Source organism: Podarcis bocagei (genome assembly GCF_964188305.1).
Source record: "Podarcis bocagei genome assembly, chromosome: 10".
NCBI classification, from domain to species: Eukaryota; Metazoa; Chordata; class Lepidosauria; order Squamata; family Lacertidae; genus Podarcis; species Podarcis bocagei.
In genome coordinates, this window is record NC_138135.1 from 34,568,836 (window position 1) to 34,591,491 (window position 22,656).

At 42.1% G+C, this 22,656-nt stretch overlaps 1 protein-coding gene across 1 annotated transcript; it reads left to right on the forward strand.

The window, feature by feature from the left end:
• The first annotated feature begins 96 nt into the window (after window positions 1-96).
• ACO2 (aconitase 2) lies at window positions 97-21,749 on the forward strand. Its single transcript, XM_081209519.1, has 18 exons — window positions 97-249; window positions 3,231-3,373; window positions 4,667-4,925; window positions 6,186-6,278; window positions 7,336-7,494; window positions 8,412-8,562; window positions 9,498-9,602; window positions 10,972-11,063; window positions 11,521-11,626; window positions 12,176-12,333; window positions 12,445-12,518; window positions 12,817-12,928; window positions 13,630-13,752; window positions 14,218-14,373; window positions 16,299-16,490; window positions 18,020-18,152; window positions 19,410-19,531; window positions 21,270-21,749. The coding sequence occupies exons 1-18, from the start codon at window positions 214-216 to the stop codon at window positions 21,405-21,407; spliced, it is 2,352 nt and encodes a 783-aa protein (XP_081065645.1). The 5' UTR covers window positions 97-213; the 3' UTR covers window positions 21,408-21,749.
• The last annotated feature ends 907 nt before the right edge of the window (window positions 21,750-22,656 follow it).

The window sequence follows — 22,656 nt, forward strand, 5'->3', positions numbered from 1 at the left end:
TCTGCATTTTCTTATCACTATGTACTATTCTTGACGAGGAAACCGGTTTCCTGTGGAGAAGTCACGCCTGCGGAAGTACTTTGTTTCCACGTGCCCGCTTCTATTTAAAAGAAGACTTGATGGGCGCGGCTTAGGCCCCGCCTACGAGGCACGTCCTTTAAAACCCCCGTGTGACGCTATCGCGCGGCGACTTCATCTTTGTCAGTGAACAAAATGGCGCCGTACTGTGTCCTAGTCAGTCGGTTACAGGTGAGTCTGGTACCCGTAGACTCGGTTATGGGCAGAGCAAGCGGTAGAAGCTGAGTATAGCTGGCGGAGTCGGGAGTGGGGGTCGAGGCCTGCGCGCCCCTCGCTGCTCCTCGGGCTCGGCATTCCGCTTCCTCGCTGTAGGTCAATGTGTCCCCCATGCCGGTCCCGCCTGTGACTCCCTGCAAGCGAGGAGGGATGTTTGCTTGGCAGTACCATAGAAAGGCCTGGCATGCCAACCCATGTACACTAGCGAAGGCTTCGTGCTGTCTCCGGGGTGGTGTGCTGTCTGGTGGGGCCCCGCTCACGAACTCAAGGTGAGGGCAAGGTTACTGGGGTTCTGCACCGCCGCTGGCTTCCATCCACACTCGGCATTTATAAGCGACGCAATGTACCGTTATGCATGCAGTCGTATTGATAGATCGATTTTTATAACCTGCACACGGTAGGTGGCATAGGAATTCACTTTTCAGCAATAGGCCTCTTCCCTGTGGCTTGTTTCACACAAATAGTTCCTCAGATTTTACGCTACAAATTATGCACAGAACTTCTTTTGGTTAACCTCTGTAGCCCTACAATCCTGTATACACTCTTATTTGGGTGAGCCACTCAATAGGGTTTCCTTCTGAGTAAAAATGTAGAAGATTTTTCTGTAAAACCTATGCACCAAATAGTCAAGCTGTAAATGTTAGATGTATTGTTACTTTTTGAAATGTTTTGTAATACCTTTTGTTAAAAAAATTGGTTTGTTTCAATCAACCAAACAGCTCAGGCTTAGGCATGAGATGGACATGCATAACTTTGTTTGTATGCTGCCTTTCCGTAGTTCAAACCATGCTCAGGACAGTTTGCAACATAAAATTACACACATAACAAAAGTAGACACAAACGATAAATACCAAAAGTTCACAAATTAAACAATTTCCACATAAATAATAATATTTAAAATAAAGATACCAAAAAAAAAATTGATTACAGTAGCAACCCCACTCAATAAAACCCCCTAAAAAGTACCCCAGTCCAAGAGTCTGTTCAGCATCCTTAACTTTTGTAGCTGGTATCAATCAGGATCCTGCCCGCCCAGGCCAGGTGGGTAACAGCCTGCAGGGCAGGGAGCAGGTCTTCCAGGACTCTCAGCCAAGATGGACACCAACACTGCAGACAGGATGAACTTGAAGCTAAGATTGTTGGTTTATGAAAGAGATACCATGTGCATAAGGGAATACAGTGGTACCTCGGGTTAAGTACTTAATTCGTTCTGGAGGTCCGTTCTTAACCTGAAACTGCTCTTAACCTGAAACATCACTTTAGCTAATGAGGCCTCCTGCTGCCGCCGCACCGCCAGAGCATGATTTCTGTTCTCATCCTGAAGCAAAGTTCTTAACTCGTACTATTTCTGGGTTAGTGGAGTATGTAACCTGAAGCGTATGTAACCCGAGGTACCACTTTAATACTTACATTGGGGCCTTAATGGTGCTTGTTAATGGGTTCTGAAGACTCAAGAGATACTGTTGCTGATACCAGCCTGTATGATACCAGCTTTCATTTTCCCCAAGTATAAGTGGGACAAATTGATTTCTCGGCACCCCTACTTCATATAGCCCTCTTCATTCTCTCTACTTGTTGAAAAGTCTGCTTGCTTGACCATAATAAAGAACGTTGCCCAATCCACATATTCAACATTCATTTTCCCTGAAACAGTATCTTCCAATATCTTCCATTGATATAAAGTCAGGTCATATTAGGGACACTGAAGATCCAGTATGCAGCATACTGAAAACAGTTATTTTCTTTACCAAAACTAGCTCCCTGCACAGTGATGTTTTGTTTCCCCCCACTCCATTTATCCCTTAGTCACTTAAATTGAGTAAGAGTGTATGGAGGGGACACACTCTGTGATTATTTCTACTCGAGGGCTTGCATGCTACTTCTGAACAGTCAGCCCTGAGGGAGGAATTTGTGCTGGATCTTCTAGCTGTTTGGTCCATCAGCTGCCAATCAAGTATAAACCCTGCTGCTGAAGGTGGTAGATCATCAATGAGCACACTCTTATACTGTTAATGGATACAGGTGGTGACCATTCACATGGGAGTTCAATTCCTAGAATCCATGCACATGCGGAGCATGTATAAGCTCAAAAGAACCCGTGTCTCAGTGATCGTGCATCAATTGGACATTTCTAAAATGGTTGCCGCCTGTACAGAGTTCCCTTTAAAAGTACTGGGAAGCTGCTAGAAGCTAGCTGTATTGTGACTGTATACTACACAGTCAGAACTATACCGTATATAGTAGCAGTGTGAGGGAAAGCATTTCTGTTCTGTTCTGGACAGTTCCAATTTTATTTAAGAAGCAAGATACTGTGGAGGTGGCAAGCAGAGAATAGAATTGGAAAAGTAACAGCTGTGTCAGAGTTTTGAGAGGTATATGCTAACTTCTCAGTAGAATTTTGTACTAAGATTTTTCAGGACAGATTTATGCAAGAAATTGTGAAGGTGGCTGACCATTACTTGATCAGATTTGAAACTGAAAGCTGTTTTAAGATCTGCTGACTTCTTCAGTCATACAAGGACATAAAGACAGCTTTGGCTACAATCCTAAGTACCTTTACTAGGGAGTACCATTTGACTAAATAGGATTTACTCCTGAATAAGCATTATTAAGATTGCAGTATTGTGTTTGTCAGTCTCATATTAAAAATATCTCTTAAAATTTGAAAGCTGGAAGCTTGCTCAGGGATAGTGACAGCAACTGACAATGGTGCTAAATCTTTGCTTGACAAATAAAATAGTCACCTTGTAGCTTTAGGTGCCCCCTAATCTCCAGAATCCTAGTTGGAAGCAGCCAGTATCCTGTTGGCGGTAGCTGGTGAAAGCTGCTGGAGTTATCTTGCATTTGACATTCTGTGGCTTCCAAGTATTTCTCATTGTAAGGTCTACATTTCATTGATGGTGACAGCTAAGCACTCCCTTGTCTGCTTATTTCAGCAAGCCTTGAGTAAAGGTGTTCGGAGGTACCATGCCTCTCGTGTCCTGTGCCAGAGGGCCAAAGTGGCCATGAGTCAGTTTGAACCCAGTGAATTTGTGAACTATGAAAAGCTTGAGAAAAACATCAACATTGTCCGGAAAAGGTAAGAGTTGAGCTTGAAAAATTTCTTATTAAATGGCTGGGAGGAAAGCAGTTATTACAAAAATAATTTGTATGCAAGATTTTGTAGTGGTAGTGGAATACGGAATATTTCTGAACAGCTTTCATGTATTGAGGCTTGAATGCATGTGGTGGCAAAAATTTTTTATTTCAGTTTCTTTCCCCTTTTCCTTAAAACTGGTTCAGTTCAAAATATCAGAAAAGATTTAGACTTAAAGTAGTCTTAATTGCACAGGTTATTTTAAAAAGTGCTTGCTTATTTCTATTACTTCATTTTAAATGCTGCCATTTTAACTGAGCACTCAAGTGTTGAGTGAACTTGTGGAATTCTGTTCTGGGGGGCATATATTTAAAAATATAAAGCTTCTAGAAATATTTTCTGTTATGGATAGTCATTTTTGCATCTTCCAAGTTTTTGGTAACCAATCTGAGTATGAAAATAATTGCATTAACTGGTTCCTCATGAGTTGTCCTGGCTGCGAAGCTTTTAGACTCAAAGCAAAAATGACCATTAAGCGCTCTCGCCTTCAGAGCTGTGAGGTAATCATCGCCATAGATCCCATAAGTAATTTCACCCTACCTGTAGCATCTAGGAAACCTAATCAATTCATGCAAGCTGTTATCATGTAACTAGTTGAGATTTTAACCCAAAATAGAAGGTGAATACGTGAGTGAAAAACTGCTTCAAAAGTCATACAAATTATATTTATTTTACAAAAGGGGAGACATCTCAAATGAGAATTAGAGAAGCTAAATAGAACAGTTAGGAGTCAGTTCTGGTATAACATTCCTGCTTTTTAAATCCTGGTTGAGCAGGCAGTTGTGTGCCACAGGATTCTCTGATTTCTGTTATGCCCTGAATCTTCTGGAGCACAATTTTCCCTTGTTAGCTCTAACATTAGAGTGTATGTAGCATTAGGATCAACTGTTTCTAGCCATTAGCTCCTGAAGCTCTTTCCTCTAGTGACATGCTTGCGTGTAGAACCTGACAGTGAGCCTTCACCTGTGATGGAACTGGGATAAAGTAATGGGCTACAATAGGGGTGGAGAACTTTTGGCCCTCAAGAAGTTGTTGGAACTACAACTCACATCATCTTTTACCATTGACAACACTGGCTAGGACTAATGGAATCCAACCTGTCTGGAGGACCGTAGTTTCCCTACCCTGGCGCTGCAGACAGGACCTTTATGAGTCTCATGTTAACATTATGAAAGATGTGACGTGGTTAAAATGAAGGAGCTGAAGACATAAAGTTCCCTGTTTCCTTCCCAACAGATTGGACCGTCCCCTTACCCTGTCAGAGAAGATTGTATATGGCCATTTAGACGATCCTGCCAAGCAGGATATTGAGAGGGGCAAGACATATCTGCGTCTGCGGCCAGACCGTGTAGCCATGCAGGATGCCACTGCCCAGATGGCCATGTTGCAGTTCATCAGCAGCGGGTTGCCCAGAGTGGCAGTGCCCTCCACCATCCACTGTGATCACCTTATTGAAGCTCAGTTGGGTGGCGAGAAAGATCTCCGAAGAGCAAAGGTCATTTATTTATATTGTGCACCAGCGTTTTATTTACTGGAAGCTTGCAGCCAAATAATTGGCTTGTTTAAATCAATATGTGAAATTTCAGAACACCCCTCTTCCTTTTTGACCTATGGGTCACAATGCTGCTTATTAGCAGTCACTGGCAGAATTCCTGTTTCAGACCTAGCAACCACTTTCCATGAGGTTGCATCTAAAATGGAAGTTGGGACTAAACGGATGTAGTGGCACAGAGCAAGAGCCTCTAAACTACCATTAAACTAATGAAAGGTAAGCCTGCTAAATACAGGGAAAACCTTCCTAGACCCCAGAAAGCCATGAGGATCCTGCATATTTTAATATTTTCCAGTCTTGCCTTTTAAAATAACTTTCCATCTTGTCACTTCTTCCTTTGAAATGTTTACCTTAGTTTCCAAAACAGTAAGACTTAGAGCAATACTGCTGTAGTAGACACTGCTGTAGTTACGATAAAGGTATCTCATGTGATTTCTTGGGTTTGAAATGTTTCAGCTCAAGAATCTTTTTGCTCGTTAAGTCAGCAAAGTAATATCTGGAGAGTAACCACAAAATAATGGGAAAGAAGTGATTTTTTTTTGTTTGTTCTACATTTGGACTGTTGCATGTCAGGTTGAATAATGTAACAAATGTGCCCTCTTGATTCATAGAAACAAATCACTGCAGCATTTACAGAGAAAATCATCCTTCATGCATTATAATCTTTGGCATTGTTTTTATTTTTAATTGGCTCAGTCTATTACATTGGTGAGATCAGACACAGCATCTCATTTTGCATGTGTCTCGGAAGAATGTACATACATATATATATGTGTATTCTACAGGAAGAGCATGCAGTGTTTGAAAAAGAGTCAGTTTTTATGCAATTGTTTATATATGTCCTTAGCCATAACAAAAAAGAAAAGAAAACTGAATATATTTGTCTGCAACTCATGCAAGCTCTACAATTAATCTCTGTATGCAGACTTTTTTTAAGAACACAACAGACAGGTTTTGGTTATTTATCCTGCCTGTCAACATTTGCCTAGGAAAATTATAACTTATTGTAAATTGCAACCAGCAGATTAAATAAAGACCTGCTTGGTATCTGACTGGGATGTCATTCTCAAAATAAAATCTCTGTACAGAGTAAAATCAAGGAATTAAGGTGAGGAGTGGGGTGGGTGGCCTCTTAACTATTTGGGGTAGAAACCATACCAAGATCTTTACAGATGCACTTCATTTTTGTCTGTGTATAAACAGGACATTAATCAAGAAGTATACAACTTCCTAGCCACAGCAGCTGCCAAGTATGGAGTGGGTTTCTGGAAACCTGGATCAGGAATCATTCACCAGGTAAACTCTTTCTTCCTTAGCAGCAAGAACAGAACTTTAGTACATATGGCTTAGGAACATAGGAGGTGGACTTGCATTGTTTTAGGCCGTTGGTCTGTCCGGCTCAATATTGGCCACCTTGACTGGCAGTGACTCTCCAGAGGTTCAGACAGAGGTATTTTCCTGCTCTACCTGGAGGTGCTTAGGCATAGCCCATCCTCTCCTTCTTGAGAAATAACTCTCTGTACTTTGTGACATCCTTTGTGTGGGTGATTTTCAGTCTTTCATATGAGAAGAACTTGCAACTTCTTTTTTGGGGGGAGGGCGCATGTGGTCCTGCAGGGTGACTAATGTGTGCCACTCTGGACAGATTTTGCAGCTGTCCATTCAAGGTCATGCTGACCAGAGTGTAATTTGATATTTTGTTTTCTAGAACACCATTGGAAGGGTGTGTGGTTTTTTTTTTTGGGGGGGGGTCTCCAAAATCCAGTGTTTCTTCCCTTGTAGTCGCACATTTAAGAGAAAGTTGACAGGTTAGAATTGCAGAGTTGGACACTGCACCATGTCACTTGCATGTTTTTTTCCTGCTGAAATTCATTTTTGAAAGCAGGGACTTGAAAAGGGGCAGCAATGGATTTGTGCTCTCCACAATTAAACTGTGGCATTTTCTGTGCCAGAACTCACTCACTCTTTTAATGTAACATTAGTTTTCCATGGCCTGGTAGAAAGGCCTTTAATATATCCCATTAGATTTGACCTTGAGGTTAACTGGTCACAGTATTTTTTGAGCTATTTGTATTCTTATAATTAACTATGAATTTTTAGAGAGCAGGAGTTCAAGGGGAAACTTAGGAGATGGAAGCTTTTAAATTCATATGATGGTGTCAGCAAGCTCCTCTTGTGTCCCTTACTTACTTTCTTCCCTACCCTGAAGAGCATGACTCATAGCCAGCCCAAACTGATTGACCCTTCTGAATCTGCTTTAGTACTAGAAAAGTTTCCAAACCAATTTGGTAGTTATTACATCACCTTAGAGTCCTGCTGAGTTTGTCTACATAAATCTCTCCTTTTTTCTCAGATCATCCTGGAGAACTATTCCTATCCTGGTGTTATGCTTATTGGCACAGATTCCCATACCCCCAATGGTGGTGGCTTGGGTGCAATCTGCATTGGAGTTGGTGGAGCTGATGCAGTTGATGTCATGGCGGGAATCCCCTGGGAGCTCAAATGCCCAAAGGTGAGACAGTGGAGCATATAAATGTTGCCTCCATGCAGACAGTTGGGATAGGTGAACAAGAGGGTTCTTTCTAAGGGAAAAAAGAAAAAAAGGGGGGGATTTTACAATATCAAAATATGCTGGTGTAAACGTACCGTATTTTTCGCTCTATAGGAGACACCGGACCATAGGACGCACTGGACCATAGGAGGGGGAGAACAGGGGAAAAAAATTTTTCCCCTTGTTCTCCCCCTCTAAAACAAGGTGCGTTCAAGGTGCATTCACCTGAGTGTGTGGGGCTGGCGGTGGGGGGAAGCGCTGCTCAGCCTCAAAGATCCCTGAAGCCTTTAGAGCGCAGCGCCCTGCTGCCCTGCAGAGGCTTTGCGCGCAGCCGTCCCCAAGCTAGAAGAGCGAGACGGACCCCTCTGGCTTGGGAACAGTCTTGCTAGCCTCTGCAGGAGAGCGGGGTGAAGGCACCCCGCTGCCCTGGAGAGGCTTTGCGCGCAGCCGTCCCCAAGCTAGAACAGCAAGACGGAGCCCTCCGCAGCGCTCCGTCTCCCTGTTCTGCCTTTCGGCTTAGCAGCGCAGCCTCCATTCGCTCTATAGGACGCACACACATTTCCCCTTAGTTTTTGGAGGGGAAAAAGTGCGTCCTATAGAGCGAAAAATACGGTATATCTATTGCTTGCAAGTGGAAACTCTGAATTTCCACTCTTCCCTTTTTCTTATTCTTGTAGCTTGGAATATACGCTGATGCCACTAACTTTAGTTAAGCATACCTGAGCTTAATAGCAGATAAGGAATGTGAATCTCTGCTCCAAGAATCTCTCTTATATTTGCAATAAGGATATTAGGAAACAGCTATTTGAGAAACTGAATCTGCATACTTATTTTTGGAAGTGACTCTTTCTGCTAACTCATTTTATTTGGTTCTTCAGGTAATTGGTGTAAAACTGACAGGTTCGCTGTCTGGCTGGAGCTCTCCTAAAGATGTGATCCTGAAAGTGGCTGGCATACTTACTGTGAAAGGTGGCACAGGAGCTATTATAGAGTATCATGGGCCTGGCGTTGACTCCATCTCTTGCACAGGTAGGAAAAAAGCACCTTAGATCTAGAAAATTTTGGACCATGAGGGTTTGGGAGCTGGTGGTAATGGTCAGATCAGTGACTGAGGATGGAAAGAAATTGTTGATCCTTGGGAGTGGAATTAGAACACGACAAGCAGCCATTGGCTAAGTAGATCAGCAGTGTGATGCAGAAGAATCTGTGTATTAATCCCTAATTTAAACATTAAACATTATCGGTACAGTAGTACTATAACATAGCAGTTGTAACAATATGCTAAAGGTAAGTAAACATTTATCAGTTTCAGAATTAGACCCATAAGTAGTAGCAGTTGTCAGGACATTGCCTTGTTCACTTCTACATAGCTCCAGGAATCGATTATTTCAGATACTGTATCGTGATCTATTGAAATATTGCGGTGTTTAGCTGTGATATATCGCGATGCTGAAAACCAGATATCACCCAGCCCTAACCAGGAGTGGCAGTTTCATAGGTCTGATGGCTCCAAGTGGCTCAAGTGAGGCTTGCTTTTCTGTAAATTCATGTCGTCATGCCCAAAGAGGTGCTATCTAGAACCACACAGGTGGTTGTGTTTGGTCACTACCTGGGTCCTGTACTAAAAATACATGTAAATCTATAGAATAATTTTTTAAAACAGTTATTGGTAGTAAAATGTGACTTCTTTTCTTGGAAAAGACAGTACTGCTGCTATTAGAAGGGGAAAGGATTGCAGTACAAGTAGTATATTAATCAAACTATCTAGTTTTTTTAACTGCATACCAAATCTCTGCTTTTAAGAGAGATTTTCTTATCTAACAAGCAGTAATATCTGGCTCTTGGCTGTTTATAAACTCATAAGTAAAATGGTGGACTGTAACAGGTCAGTATACTGACTTGCGAATGGCTTTAACTACTTGGGTTTGAATCTCACTTGTATGGATCACTTATTTCAACCACAGGAATGGCAACTATCTGCAATATGGGAGCAGAGATTGGTGCCACCACTTCGGTCTTCCCTTACAATAACCGGATGAAAACATACTTGTCCAAGACTGGCCGAGCAGGTAGGAACTTGTGGAAAGACGTCAAGGGGTCATACAAAACGGAAGGCATTTTTTCCTTTTCTTCACTGTTCTGCCTTGTGTGAAATTACGTCTTTCATTTGCGGGCTGTTTGTCTCTTATTCTAATTAAATGGATTTTAATTTCCAACATACTGCAAAGCCAAGAGGACTTCTGGGAAATACCTAAGGAAATGAAGCTGTAGAAGACATTTCATTTCATGAGTTAATGGGATAAAGCAAATCATGAATTCAAAGGGCTGCTCCCTTAAATTGTTTAACTGAACAGAGATGGTAGGCTATTGAGAATGGGATGGGGGGGGGGGAGAAGGAGAATTGAACTGCGTCATGTCGTTTAACCTGGGGCAGAGTTGCAGCTTGTGTCCTTTCCTCAGTTCATGTTTGTTTTAGGCAAACATCAACTGGTCAGGGCTCTTGTAGAAGGTAACTTATGCTATGCAGTTACAATCCTCTTAAGTAAATGTAGCTAGAATGAATTAACTTTATTGTTGATTAAAACATAACTGTGCCAGTTTTATAAACCACAACTCAGAGCTACATTCTCCAACCTGATGCCCTCCAGCTGTTGGTGAACTAAATCTCCCACCAGTCCCAGCCAGCATGAACAATGATCACGGATGATGGAAATTGTAGTCCCAACAACATCTGGAGGGCACCAGGTTGGAAAAGTCAGGTTCAGATTATTGGAAATAAGCCATAACATATACCTGGTTTGTGTGCTTCCTCTGGCATGAGGAGAATGGAAATGTCCTTGTCCCCCAACCCTTTTGGGCCTGGAGGCACATTTTACAGAAGGAAAATGCTTAGAATCCCCTCCCCCCAAACAAGCACAACATCTACAGTCCCCTAAACAGATTAAAAAAGGGGGAAACATTCTCCCAAAATAGGCAACCCTCTCCCAACCAAATAGCTCCAGAAAAGCCCACAACTTAAATTTAAAAAAGAAAATGGGAAGGACAGGAGGTCTTGTTGGCTACTGAGAGGTGTGTACAAGGGTTACAACCACATGGGGGACCTCAGATCAAACTATAGTTCCATGTTGTGGAAAAGCTCCATGAAGCTTGTTTCATTCAAAGGTACCCAAAACAAGGAAATACAAATCCCAACTCAAATGATGAACCAAAATGCAAAATTGGGTACGAGCATATAAATTTCCAAATTAATATGCAATGTGTATAAATGTATATAACTTTAATCACTTTACATAAGTTTAATGTACAAAATATGGTGAATGTTTACTATCAGTCCAGTCCTGGAGAGCCCAGTCTAGGGACCTGTTCTTTACTGCTGACTGCCTTTTGGTTTATCTCCCCTTGACCTCTGCGTTCAGCTTTCTCCCTCTCTGATTTCAGCGATTGCTAGTTTGGCAGATGAATTCCAAGAGCACTTGAAGCCGGATCCTGGATGTCCTTATGACCAGTTGATTGAAATTAACCTCAACGAGGTAGGATACGCTTGCTATTTTTAAAGAAACAGTTCATGCAGGAGACCTAACAAGGGCATTTTAGATGATATATTCAAATGACATTGCTCAAGAGATTTGACATAATTCCTTTCTAAAGTTTAGTCTATATATCAGTAGGGAATATTGACTTGGAAAGAAGACAAGTTATTGTAGCAACTTGAAATAAGGAAACTGCATATCTTGCTGACCTTTTCACTCCTAAAATCTAACCTAGACTTAAATTTTTCATATATTCTGCTCTTCCTGGTCCATTCTTCCTAGACTGAGATTTCTCAACTAAAAGTGCCTATTTAAGAACAAACATTTTAAAGTGCTTCTTGTTCATGAAAAATTCCTGTCTTGCCATCGTGTATAAAAATCGTGTTCTTGCAATGTAGTGGTGATTATTCAGAACTTTCTCAACTACTTGTGACATTTCCCCCCCCCCTTCCTCAAGCTGAAGCCCCTTATCAATGGGCCCTTCACTCCAGATCTGGCACACACTGTAGAAGAAGTTGGTGCTGTGGCAGAAAAGAAGGGCTGGCCAGTAGATATCAGAGTTGGTGAGTAGCACTTTTCCCTTGCTGATGATTCTCCAGGTAGCTTTTCTCTCCACCTTGAAAACTGAGGTAACGTTATTTCAGCTGCCTCTAAGCGTGCTCTTCATAACTATCAAGCCGGTTCCAGGAAGGAATGCTCCGTCTATCAAGTATACAGGTAGCTCCAGTCTTGCATGTTGGGACTACAACAGAGTTTGAAGGTCCTCATTGGCTGTGGTCTAGAATATGCAGAACCCTCTTGCGACAAACCTGTTCTGTAAACATGAACATTCAGTATCCCACTAGGAGTCTTTATCCTTTCTTCCTTTAAGGAACATGCTTGAGCTATTTCACTCTCAGATTTAATTCCAAGGGGAAGCCGGCTGTTTTTCTCTTGAAGTGTTGCTCTAAGATACTAGAGGTTAAGCAGAGAGCCTAGCTTGGAAATCTCTGGCAAAATAAGTACTGATACATTACACGCTTCTTTAATTTCTTTTTTTCTTTTAACAGGACTTGTGGGTGAGGTTAAACATTTGGAGGTCTCTTACTGACTTTTCCATCTCATGTGCACAGGTCTGATTGGTAGCTGCACCAACTCTAGCTATGAGGACATGGGGCGCTCTGCCGCTGTGGCAAAGCAAGCGCTTGCTCACGGGGTGAAGTGCAAGTCTCAGTTCACCATCACACCTGGATCCGAGCAGATCCGGGCCACCATTGAGAGGGATGGCTATGTGAGTACTCTTGCGATGGCGCATCGTGGCCAGTATGTGCCTCCTGAAGAGTTAAGATGAAGACCGCCACGTAGTTTTCTATTGGCTAATTCTGTTCTTTACCTTCTTCAGTCGAAAATCCTGCGTGACGTTGGTGGAGTGGTTCTTGCCAATGCTTGCGGGCCATGCATAGGCCAGTGGGACAGGTAAGAAGGAATGCATTAAACTGATTTCCCATAAGAAACAAATCCTTTTACATTGGAAATGAAATGAATGCAGATAAAGTAAAAACTTGCAAGCAGAGATCGTTCTCCCAGATCTCAAATGAACTGGTTAGCGGGAAGAAGAGGTTTTAAATTGTTTTTCAGCACAGCTTTGGGAACGCTGGTTGCAGAGCAATACAAAACTTTGCACATGGACAGTGAACAGCTAGCTATTCATAGCTTCAGGTCTCACATTTTCTGTAGATCTTGACAAGCCTTTCTCTTTTGCTTGACTTTGCAGAAAGGATACGAAAAAGGGAGAAAAGAATACAATCGTTACCTCCTACAACAGAAATTTCACTGGTCGCAATGATGCCAACCCAGAAACACATGCTTTTGTAACTTCACCAGAGGTATAGTATGCATCAGGTTTATTCTACAAAGGGAGAGGGAGGCATCAGAAACGACCTGCTGCATTTCCTTTGGGAAAAGGATAAGTGGGCCTTTGAAAGCTCCAGAGCTGAAGTGGGGGAAGTATAAGAATTGTGGATAGCTTCCTTGTGCTTTAAAACCTAGTGGTCCACAAGTCTTTTCGAAATGAGACTACAAATACCGTATTTTTTGCTCTATAAGACTCACTTTTTTCCTCCTAGAAATTAAGGGGAAATGTGTGTGCGTCTTATGGAGCGAATGCAGGCTGCGCAGCTATTCCAGAAGCCAGAACAGCAAGAGGGATCACTGCTTTCGCTGTGCAGTGATCCCTCTTGCTGTTCTGGCTTCTGGGATTCAGAATTTTTTTTTCTTGTTTTCCTCCTCCAAAAACTAGGTGCATCTTATGGTCTGCTGCGTCTTATAGAGTGAAAAATATGGTAGTTGTTCACTTGATATTAAGCTGAGGAGATTATGCAGTCAGGGTTGGTTTCAATCTTGAGCAGATAAGTCTTCCTTGTACCCTCACAATTCATGCTAATAGTAGGCTTTCCCTAACAAGTATTTCCTTGTGAGACGTCTGAATTATGGTAAAAAAAATTAGATTGGAATTTTTAGAGTGACAGAATAGATTGAAATTTAGGAAATGGGCTTCTCTCTCACCCATAACAGATACTTTTTTCAGATTGTAACAGCCCTATCACTCGCCGGCACCCTGAAATTTAACCCAGAGGTAGACTTCCTGACAGGTTCTGATGGAAAGAAGTTCAAACTTGAGCCACCTGATGCTGACGAGCTGCCCAAACTGGTAATCTTCCCACTTCTTGTCAAACTTGCTTCCCATCTTACATCACCAGTTGGTAGGAATATTATTAAAGGATGATGCATTGGAAACAATGTTTTTGCCTCAGTATAGCTGTTTAAATATGAAAATGCTCTTAAGGTGGTGTGTAGAACATGAGTAGTAATCCCACTGGACAGAGACCGTTGTCTTATCTGAGTGAGATAGATGTGGGAGGTGGGAGCTGGCAGTCAACTGCAATGGCAGAAAAGAGTTGAAACTAGGGAAGATCACATGATTCAAGGAACACCTGAAGATGGCCGAGCAGAGAGATAACTGATGGGGGAATTCCTTGAGATACCCTTTCTTTGTGATCCTGAAATACAAAAGATGTGGCCTTGTATGAATACTATGAATTTGGGTTTTTTTCTCTTCTGGATAAGGTTGGCTTCCTCCTTACATCCCTTTGCTTTTAATAATAATTTCCTTCAGGAATTTGATCCAGGACAGGACACCTATCAGCATCCCCCCAAGGATGGCAGCAGCCAGCATGTGGATGTGAGCCCCACTAGTCAGCGCTTGCAGCTCCTTGAGCCCTTTGACAAGTGGAATGGCAAGGACCTTGAAGACATGTTAATTCTCATAAAAGTAAGGAGGGGAGGGAGCCTGGGTGGGGATTGGAACTATTAGTTGTCCACTCACAGCTGGAATTGGGAATGCCTGCTTCCAAGGGTCCAGTGTCACACACTTCAGGGATGTTCTGAGGTATTCTTGTGCCGGAGGTCTTCTCATCTGGGCAACCCGGGGAGGTCACTTCAGTGCTGCTAATGCAGCGGGTTGGCTTCACCCCGGAGGCATACACCTTTGTCTCTCGGGAAAGACAGATGCCAACAATGTGTGATGCCTAAATTTCCCACCAGCGGAATCAATCTTCAGGGTAGATTTAAACAGTAGAGCTTTTATTGGAAGATTTTTTAAAAATGTAATTGTGTTACATATCCAAATGTTCCTGGCAACTCGCAGCCCGTAATTTATAAGGTGGGTTCTTGAACTTTATATCACAAGCACTTTGACCCCTAACCACACTGTTCAAGGGTAAGTTCCACTGATAATTTTCAGATAATCTCTTGTGATTATGAGGTTTAACCGTTTGCCAATTCAGTAGCTTTTAATGGAAGATCTAGGCAAAAGTTGGGTATGGACGGGATTAAACATATGGAATCTCCACATTGGCATGAAAATCAAAGGATGCCAAGAATACTAAATTGGGGAACTGGAAACCCCAAAGCTTGCAGTGGTTCTCTATATAACATAACAAATTGGAATAAAAAAGCATATCTCCCTTTGATCATATAGGGTTGTATCCAGTGTTAGTTCTACTCAGAGTTGAACCATTGAAAATAATGACCATGCATTAGGTCCCTTAATTTCAATGAGTATGTTCCAATTAGAACTTAGTTGGATACTAGCACAGAAGGCAGCAGCCAGACTGCTGACAGGAGCAGGCTGCTTGGCAACATGTCGCTTGATGCTGAGATAGCTGCACTGGTTACCAGTTTGCAGCCAGGCCAGGTTCAAGGTTCTTGAGTTAACCCTAAACAACTTTGCCTTCAAATACCTTAAAGGACCGTCTGGTTTCTGATGGTGACCAAGGTCTTCCGATGGGGCAATTTGGTGGTCCCACATACCCATGAAGTTCAGCTAGCCTCTGGTGGGGACCAAACCTATAGTGCAGCACACCCTGTCCTGTGGAACCCCCTAGCAGTAGAGGTTCAGTGAGAGTCATCCTTGCTTTCAGGCATCTTCTGAAAGCTATTATTCAGGCACACTTTTCAAATGTGAGATTCTTTGCCAAGCTGCTTGTACTGATGTGTTTTTTATTGTCTCATTCTGCTCTTAAGTTGCATGCCACCTTCCAATATCTTATATGAAAGTGCAGTTTTAAAATATTTAAGTAATATGATTCACAATTGCTTTAGATCTCCGGTTGGAGGTTGAATTTTGCACATTTCATAAATAACGCAAAGGGTGATGAGAATCCAGGCATTGAGAGAGTTTTGCTGCAGAGTGAAGTCAGTAAGTACTACAAGCCAAAAGCTCTGCCTCACATTTGCACCTGACTCCATCTTAGAAATTCTGCATCATTAAGGTGTTTTACTTCTAATCCTATAAACTTTAAATATGCTACTTCTTGATCCAGGATTTACGTTTGCAGGGATCAAAGCCCACCGGCAGCTTTTACAGTACGGTTGCTGCCATGTAGCCTTATCTTGTCTCATAGGGTGGAGGGTGCCTGTTTAAGACTGAAGGATATATACAGATAGTAACTTATCAGTAAACAGTCCAGAAAGCGGATGGGTTGGAACAGCCTCTTCACATTTCTGATTGGACTTCAAGCCCAGAGTTCTGTGCTTGTATATAGAGAAACAATGGGCTCCCCACCAGAAGAAAACTGTAAGGTGTTAATGTCATTCATTACATATAAAAATTTTGAAGCCCTTGAAACTGAAACATGCCTCATGTTGTCAAAATGCTCGTCCTTTATACCAAGTTTCTCTTAACTTGTATTCCAGGTGAAAGGTAAATGCACCACTGACCACATTTCAGCAGCCGGCCCCTGGCTCAAATTCCGTGGCCACCTGGACAATATTTCAAACAACCTGCTGATTGGAGCCATAAATATTGAGAATGATAAGGCCAACACAGTGAGGAACGCATTAACCCAGGAGTTTGGACCTGTTCCCGACACAGCCCGTTACTACAAGGTGAGACTGCTCTAAGCACCACAGGGGTATGAAGGTGAATAGTTCTTAGCCACATTCTCACAAATAGCATTGCTTCCTTCTCAAAACTCATTTCTGCAATTTAAACACCATAAAGCAGGAATAAAATCTCCTCTTGACTGTCCTGCAATTGTATAAAAGCCACCATATACAGTGGTGCCCCGCAAGACGAATGCCTCGCAAGACGAAAAACTCGCTAGGCGAAAGGGTTTTTCGGTTTTGCGTTGCTTCACTAGACGAATTTCCCTATGGGCTTGCTTCGCAAGACGAAAACGTCTTGCGCTTTTTTCTTAAAGCCGCTTGAAGAGGCGCAGTTGCGACGGACCGTGCTTCGCAAGACGAAAAACATCGCAAGACGAAAAGACTCGCGGAACAAATTATTTTCGTCTTGCGAGGCACCACTGTACTGTAGCTACTGTGCTTCAGGCACGATGTCCTGCAAAAAAGGCTGCTGTTCCACTTCTAGACACTAGAGGATGCTCTGGAGCCAAGGACTCCAGCCGGTTTGGTCAGAACTAAGACAGTCCTACAGTTATATCAACTGTTCTGTAAGAAGGATCCCATGAAAGGAAGGAGAGGAGTCTCAGGAATGTAAGTAATAATAAAGATTGAAGCTGGACTGTCCCCTCGACAGGACTATCTGCTACTTGCTGCCCTGTGTGATGGCTCCATATGGCTTGCCACATGTTGGTTTTACTCATTTTGTGTGTGTTTAATGTACTGAAATTATTTGTACGTTTTATTGGAAGCATTGTACCCTGAAAAGTGGGATATTAAAATAAGAACCTGAGAAGAGTTCTGCTTGGATCAGACCAGAGTCCCACCTAGTTCAGCATCCTGTTCTCAGTGGCCACCTAGATGCGTGTCGGCAGCCTGCAAGCAAGACATGAGTGCAACAGTATTCTTTAATGAAATATCGTTTGTTATAATTGAACTAATTAACTATAGTAGAATAAATTAACCAAACTAAATAAATGCAACATAGGGAAAGGTCTGGGTAGGAAGAGGGGTTACAAGTCCTTAGATGCCCACAGTTTTAACCACAAGAACTAAGGAAGCATGTTTAGCTCTTCCCTTCTTTCTTACGTGCAAAATAAACTTAACTCTGTCCAGTAGTTACCTATTCTGATTGCCTTCTTGTGACTTGCTGCTACAATTCATGGCCTTCAGTTTCTTTTCCTTCAAAAGGTTACATGACATCTTCTTATTCCCTGGTGATCACTCATAGCAGAATAAGATTGTCTTCCATGAACATGGTCTTAACAGTGAGCCTGTAAGTGACTGTGGAGGCCACATGTCCTTCCACAGTGGGGACATAGGTTTCCAGGCAGGAGTTGATCATGGTGAGGGCTTGCCAAACGTGCCTTCCTCTTAGCACGTTTCTCCCTTTTGTCCTGAGTTTGAGTGTCTGATAAGCCCTGGGATAAACCTTCATTCCTGCTTTGCCACAGCAGTCTCTTTCTTTCGGAGTACTAAATGTTTTGTGTGTATTGCATCTGCTTTGTTCACAGAAAGAAGGTATTAACTGGGTAGTGGTTGGGGATGAAAACTATGGTGAAGGCTCAAGTCGGGAGCATGCAGCACTGGAACCACGACATCTTGGAGGAAGAGCCATCATTGTCAAGAGCTTTGCCAGGATTCATGGTGAGAACCCCACTTTTTATAGAGCCAACTGAAGTGATACGGAGGTTATGCGTACGGTTGGGTTTTTGTCCAAATCCAAACATTTGCTCCCTTAAGAACTTGTGGGTGCATACATGCTTAGATCCACAGCTATGCACTAGTGGTTTTCTGTAAATGTGTATCACCTCTGTTGTACTCAAGATCCTTCCACCATATATATCAAAACTTACATGTCCAAAGTGGAGAGTAATCAGCTTAGTTTTTGTGCTTTAGTTACATCAGGACAGTTCAGAGGGATTCCCTGAAGCAGAGCTGGTGTCACTGTGAACAGCCAGCTGTGGAAACCCTGGCACATGTAGTGTGGCATCTCTGTCTTTGTAGTTGCCCTAAACAAAATTTAATAGCAAAGTGGTTGGGGGAGAAAGGGACTGTGAGGATAGGATGTACTGGACTTCTTGCTGACAAACCAAACCCATAGGATTATGTATGATCTAGCTAGATTATTGAGTTAAATTATAAGTAGTAGCATTTTACCTCTTTTGCAGCTTATTGTAGTTTATTATTACAGTTGAAGTGCAAAATGTTGGATGCTGCAACATAGTGTGATTCTGTTTTAATCATGCTCTGAGTCATCTACTTTTTATGGAATTTGGTAACAGATTTAGACCTGTAAATGCTTATATCCAAATGGCTAATGGTACCATCTGTGTTCACTGATCACATGTATGGAATCCAACAATATAGAAGCTAATGTTCTTATCTTCTCTCTAGTTTGTTGAACTCTCATTGCAGATAATTGTGTACACGTATTAAGGGAAAGAGGACCCTTCCATGATTATTTTGTTGTAAAGAAATGGTCCCCAATTCAGGGAGTTCCTTATTCTGGTGTAAACTCCTCAAACTATAATCCTAGGCCTTTAGACTTAAATTCCTTTTATATACTTTCTCCCTGAAAAACTGCTCATGTGTTCAGTGGCATGTTAAAGTAACAAAACTATTTCTATTGGCTGCACATTTAGAAAGCTGCAGTAGTGCATGAAAGCGGGTTAACAGTTCCAGTTGAAAATCTTAAATGATTTGCCTTTGGGATATAGAGACTTGCTTCCCTTTGTTTCTTCAGTCACATTTACTAATTTTGCTTGCTAGGATATCTGTTACTGCTTCTGTAGATGAAATATAGACTACATTGAAAAACCATTCAGTTACTTCTTGCAACAGGCTGCTAGAATGTGTCTTAAAAGTGTTCTGCTGACTGTTTAAGTCCGATGTTCTTAACAGAAACCAATCTGAAGAAGCAAGGCCTCCTGCCACTAACCTTTGCTGATCCGGCTGATTACGACAAGATCCACCCTGTGGACAAGCTCAGTATTGTGGGTCTGAAAGATTTTGCTCCTGGAAAGGTAATGGCCACAGTTTCTCAGCAATAGTCCTTCCTCTCCCTGCTTTTCTGCTGCATATTTGTAGTATACAGCTGTATATATCAGGGCTATTGTTCCACTTGAGTAGATCAATTTCTAAAGAACTTCTATTTTTTAAAAAAAAAATGCAGTTCAGATATTCTGGATTTCTCAGAGGTACCTGAACAAGCAATATACAGTAATATCTTCGCTAACGTTCGCCTTGTCTAGCATCCATTCCGGCGAACGTCTGTGGCAAACCCCGAAGTACCGGAACAGGTTACTTCCGGGTTTGCCGCTCATGCATGCACAGAAGCGCAAACCGCTCCACGTGCGTGCACAGACACGGCACTTTGCCCTGCGTCCTTTTCGTCTAGCAGCTGGGGCTCCAGAACAGATCCTGGCCGCAACACAAGGTACGACTGTATTAGAAATCTAGAATCTTGGCTAGATTGAATGGATGAACTTCTTTACTTTGTACAGTATTCAAGTGCTTTTCTGTGCTTATGGTTCCAGCTTCTTCTTTTCCCATAAAATGGTGCAAATATTTTGCTGCAGATCAAAGTGTAAAATCTTGTAAAGGCAGACCTTTTTGCACAGACTTTCTCTGACCCATAAGACTGGGCCCTTATATTACCAAATTCTGTATTTATAATGCTATGTTTGCTGTTTTGCTTTTTGTTTTATTGACACTGTTTTACTATTGTAGTTTCGTATGCCACTTAGAGATTTGAAATATCCAGTACAGTGGTGCCCCGCAAGACGAACGCCTCATGAGACGAAAAACTCGCAAGACGAAAGGTTTTTTCGTTTTCGAGTTGCTTCGCAAGACGAATTTCCCTATGGGCTTGCTTCGCAAAACGAAGCTTGCCCCGCAATCTCCGGGGACAGAGGGGAAGGCGCGCGGCCATTCCCCTTTGTCCCCGGACCCCTTTTGAACCAAGGGGCTGCAACGGGGAGAAGTGATCTTCTCCCCTCCGCCCCTTGCTTCAAAAGAGGGGACAGAGGGGAAGGCGTTCCTATGGGAAACCCTGCTTCGCAAGACGAAAAACTCGCAAGACGAAAAAACTTGCGGAACAAATTAATTTCGTCTTGCGAGGCACCACTGTAGTTCATAAACGCTTTAAAATTATCTGGAAAATGCATAATTTATTTGGGGACAGATTTTTGGGTCTTTTGCATAGAATTCTTGCATTTGAGCTCTGATCTTTACCCATAACATCTAGCTAACGTTAACTGGATACATGATCTGCAATACAATGGTACCTTGGGTTACATACGTTTCAGGTTACAGACTCCGCTAACCCAGAAACAGTACCTCGGGTTAAGAACTTTGCTTCAGGATGAGGACAGAAATCGTGCAGTGGCGGCACAGCAGCAGCAGGAGGCCCCCGTTAGCACCTAAAGTGGTGCTTCAGGTTAAGAACAGTTTCAGGTGAAGAACAGACCTCCAGAACGAATTAAGTTCTTAACCCGAGGTTCCACTGTACAGATAAGTAGGCAAGTCATGTTTTATGTAGACAGTTGTGAATTATGTTAACTAAATGGATAGTCCTTTAAAACAAAATATCTGGGTATCTCACCTCTTAGACTCAATTCGGCTTGCAAAAAAACTGGAAGAAAAATCAAATGCATTTTTTGACCAGGGTAACTGATAAATGATGCCTTTAGCTGTCTGACGGAACAAGCTGAGATGCTTAACCTAGTCCTAGACTTCTAATTTCTCTCCTTTCCTTCATAGCCCCTGAAATGCATCATTAAGCATCCTAACGGGAGCCAAGAAACAATTGTTCTGAACCACACCTTCAACGAGACTCAGATTGAGTGGTTCCAAGCTGGTAGCGCACTCAACAGAATGAAAGAGCTGCAGAAGCACTGAACCTAGACAAGTACACACATCCAGTGGACCGGATGACTGTCTCTATAAAAGTGCAATTCCACTACGATTCTTGACAATTAATGTCTGTGATCAAATGTTAACTTAGCTTCCCCTTTATTACAGTACTCACTTGCTGACATTAATGAGAGTACTCATTTTTGCATTATCAGGTTCTGGCTTCCATAGCTGCCTATGTTTGGTGCATTTCAGTTGTCCCATATTGCTTTGTATTTATATTTACTGATGATTTTTCTGCCCGATCATTTCAGTGATGGCAAAAGGATAAAACATTAGAAGATTATTGTTCTTGTGGAAAACAAAATAAAGATTGTGACTGACTCATCTAGTCTTCATTTAGTATTCCTACTAGCACTCTGCTCAGCTTTGTAGTGGATATAGGCTGTAATATGTGGTTGAGGAGTCCCATCAGGCAGCATACTATAAATCCTAGAATGTGGCCTCTATGTAGAATCAAGTAGCTTTTGTGGAATCTTCATTTTAGTTAGAATTTTGTTTGTCTTAAAGGTTTCAGTAAATATCTTGATATAGAGTGCAGCACCTGTTGCACTATTGAACCAATACAGTATTAAGATTTCCCAATTGCAGGAGATTTTACTCACATTTGGCAGGAAGTTCCATACCTATCCTTGTTCTACATATCTCTCTGCTCCTCTTCATGCTTTCTTATTTTGATACTTTCTTCAATATCTGGTTTTAAAAGGAATAAACAATTGTACAATAAAATTCCAACATAATATAGCACACTAGATGAACCTGCTATTCGAGTTTTCTCCCGGCTACAACTATTCAAAAAGGGGAATGAATCCCCCTAGGTTAGAAATCTAACATACTTGCTAGACCTCTGCTGGAACACCCATTGGATATTGTAATATCTTGGCTTTGGGATAACTGTACATTGGGGTGGCTGTAATTTCCCATTGAGAAAATAATGAGTTTGCAAAAAATCCCCACTGACAGCTAAGGATGATACCCCTCCCAATTCTTCCTTCAACTGCAGTTAAATGTTTTAAAATGTAATGCAATTTTGAATTACTGCACAGAAAATGACAAGATTATAAGACCAGTACTGTGTCTAAATCATCTCTGAGGTCCCCCATGACCTGGGGTTAAGCCATCAAAAGCTTATTCATGTATAACAGCAAAAACTTGGGCTTCCTCCAACTCGGCCCTCCAGATGTTTTGAGACTACAATTTCCATCATCCCTGACCACTGGTCATGCTAGCTAGG

Excerpts from the sequence above, each read along its gene's own strand:
- ACO2 (XM_081209519.1), top strand. The coding sequence starts at position 214 with ATGGCGCCGTACTGTGTCCTAGTCAGTCGGTTACAG. Across the intron at positions 9,603-10,971 it reads GTCCAAGACTGGCCGAGCAG|CGATTGCTAGTTTGGCAGAT; the intron begins GTAGGAACTTGT and ends CTCTGATTTCAG. Across the intron at positions 12,334-12,444 it reads CCATTGAGAGGGATGGCTAT|TCGAAAATCCTGCGTGACGT; the intron begins GTGAGTACTCTT and ends TACCTTCTTCAG.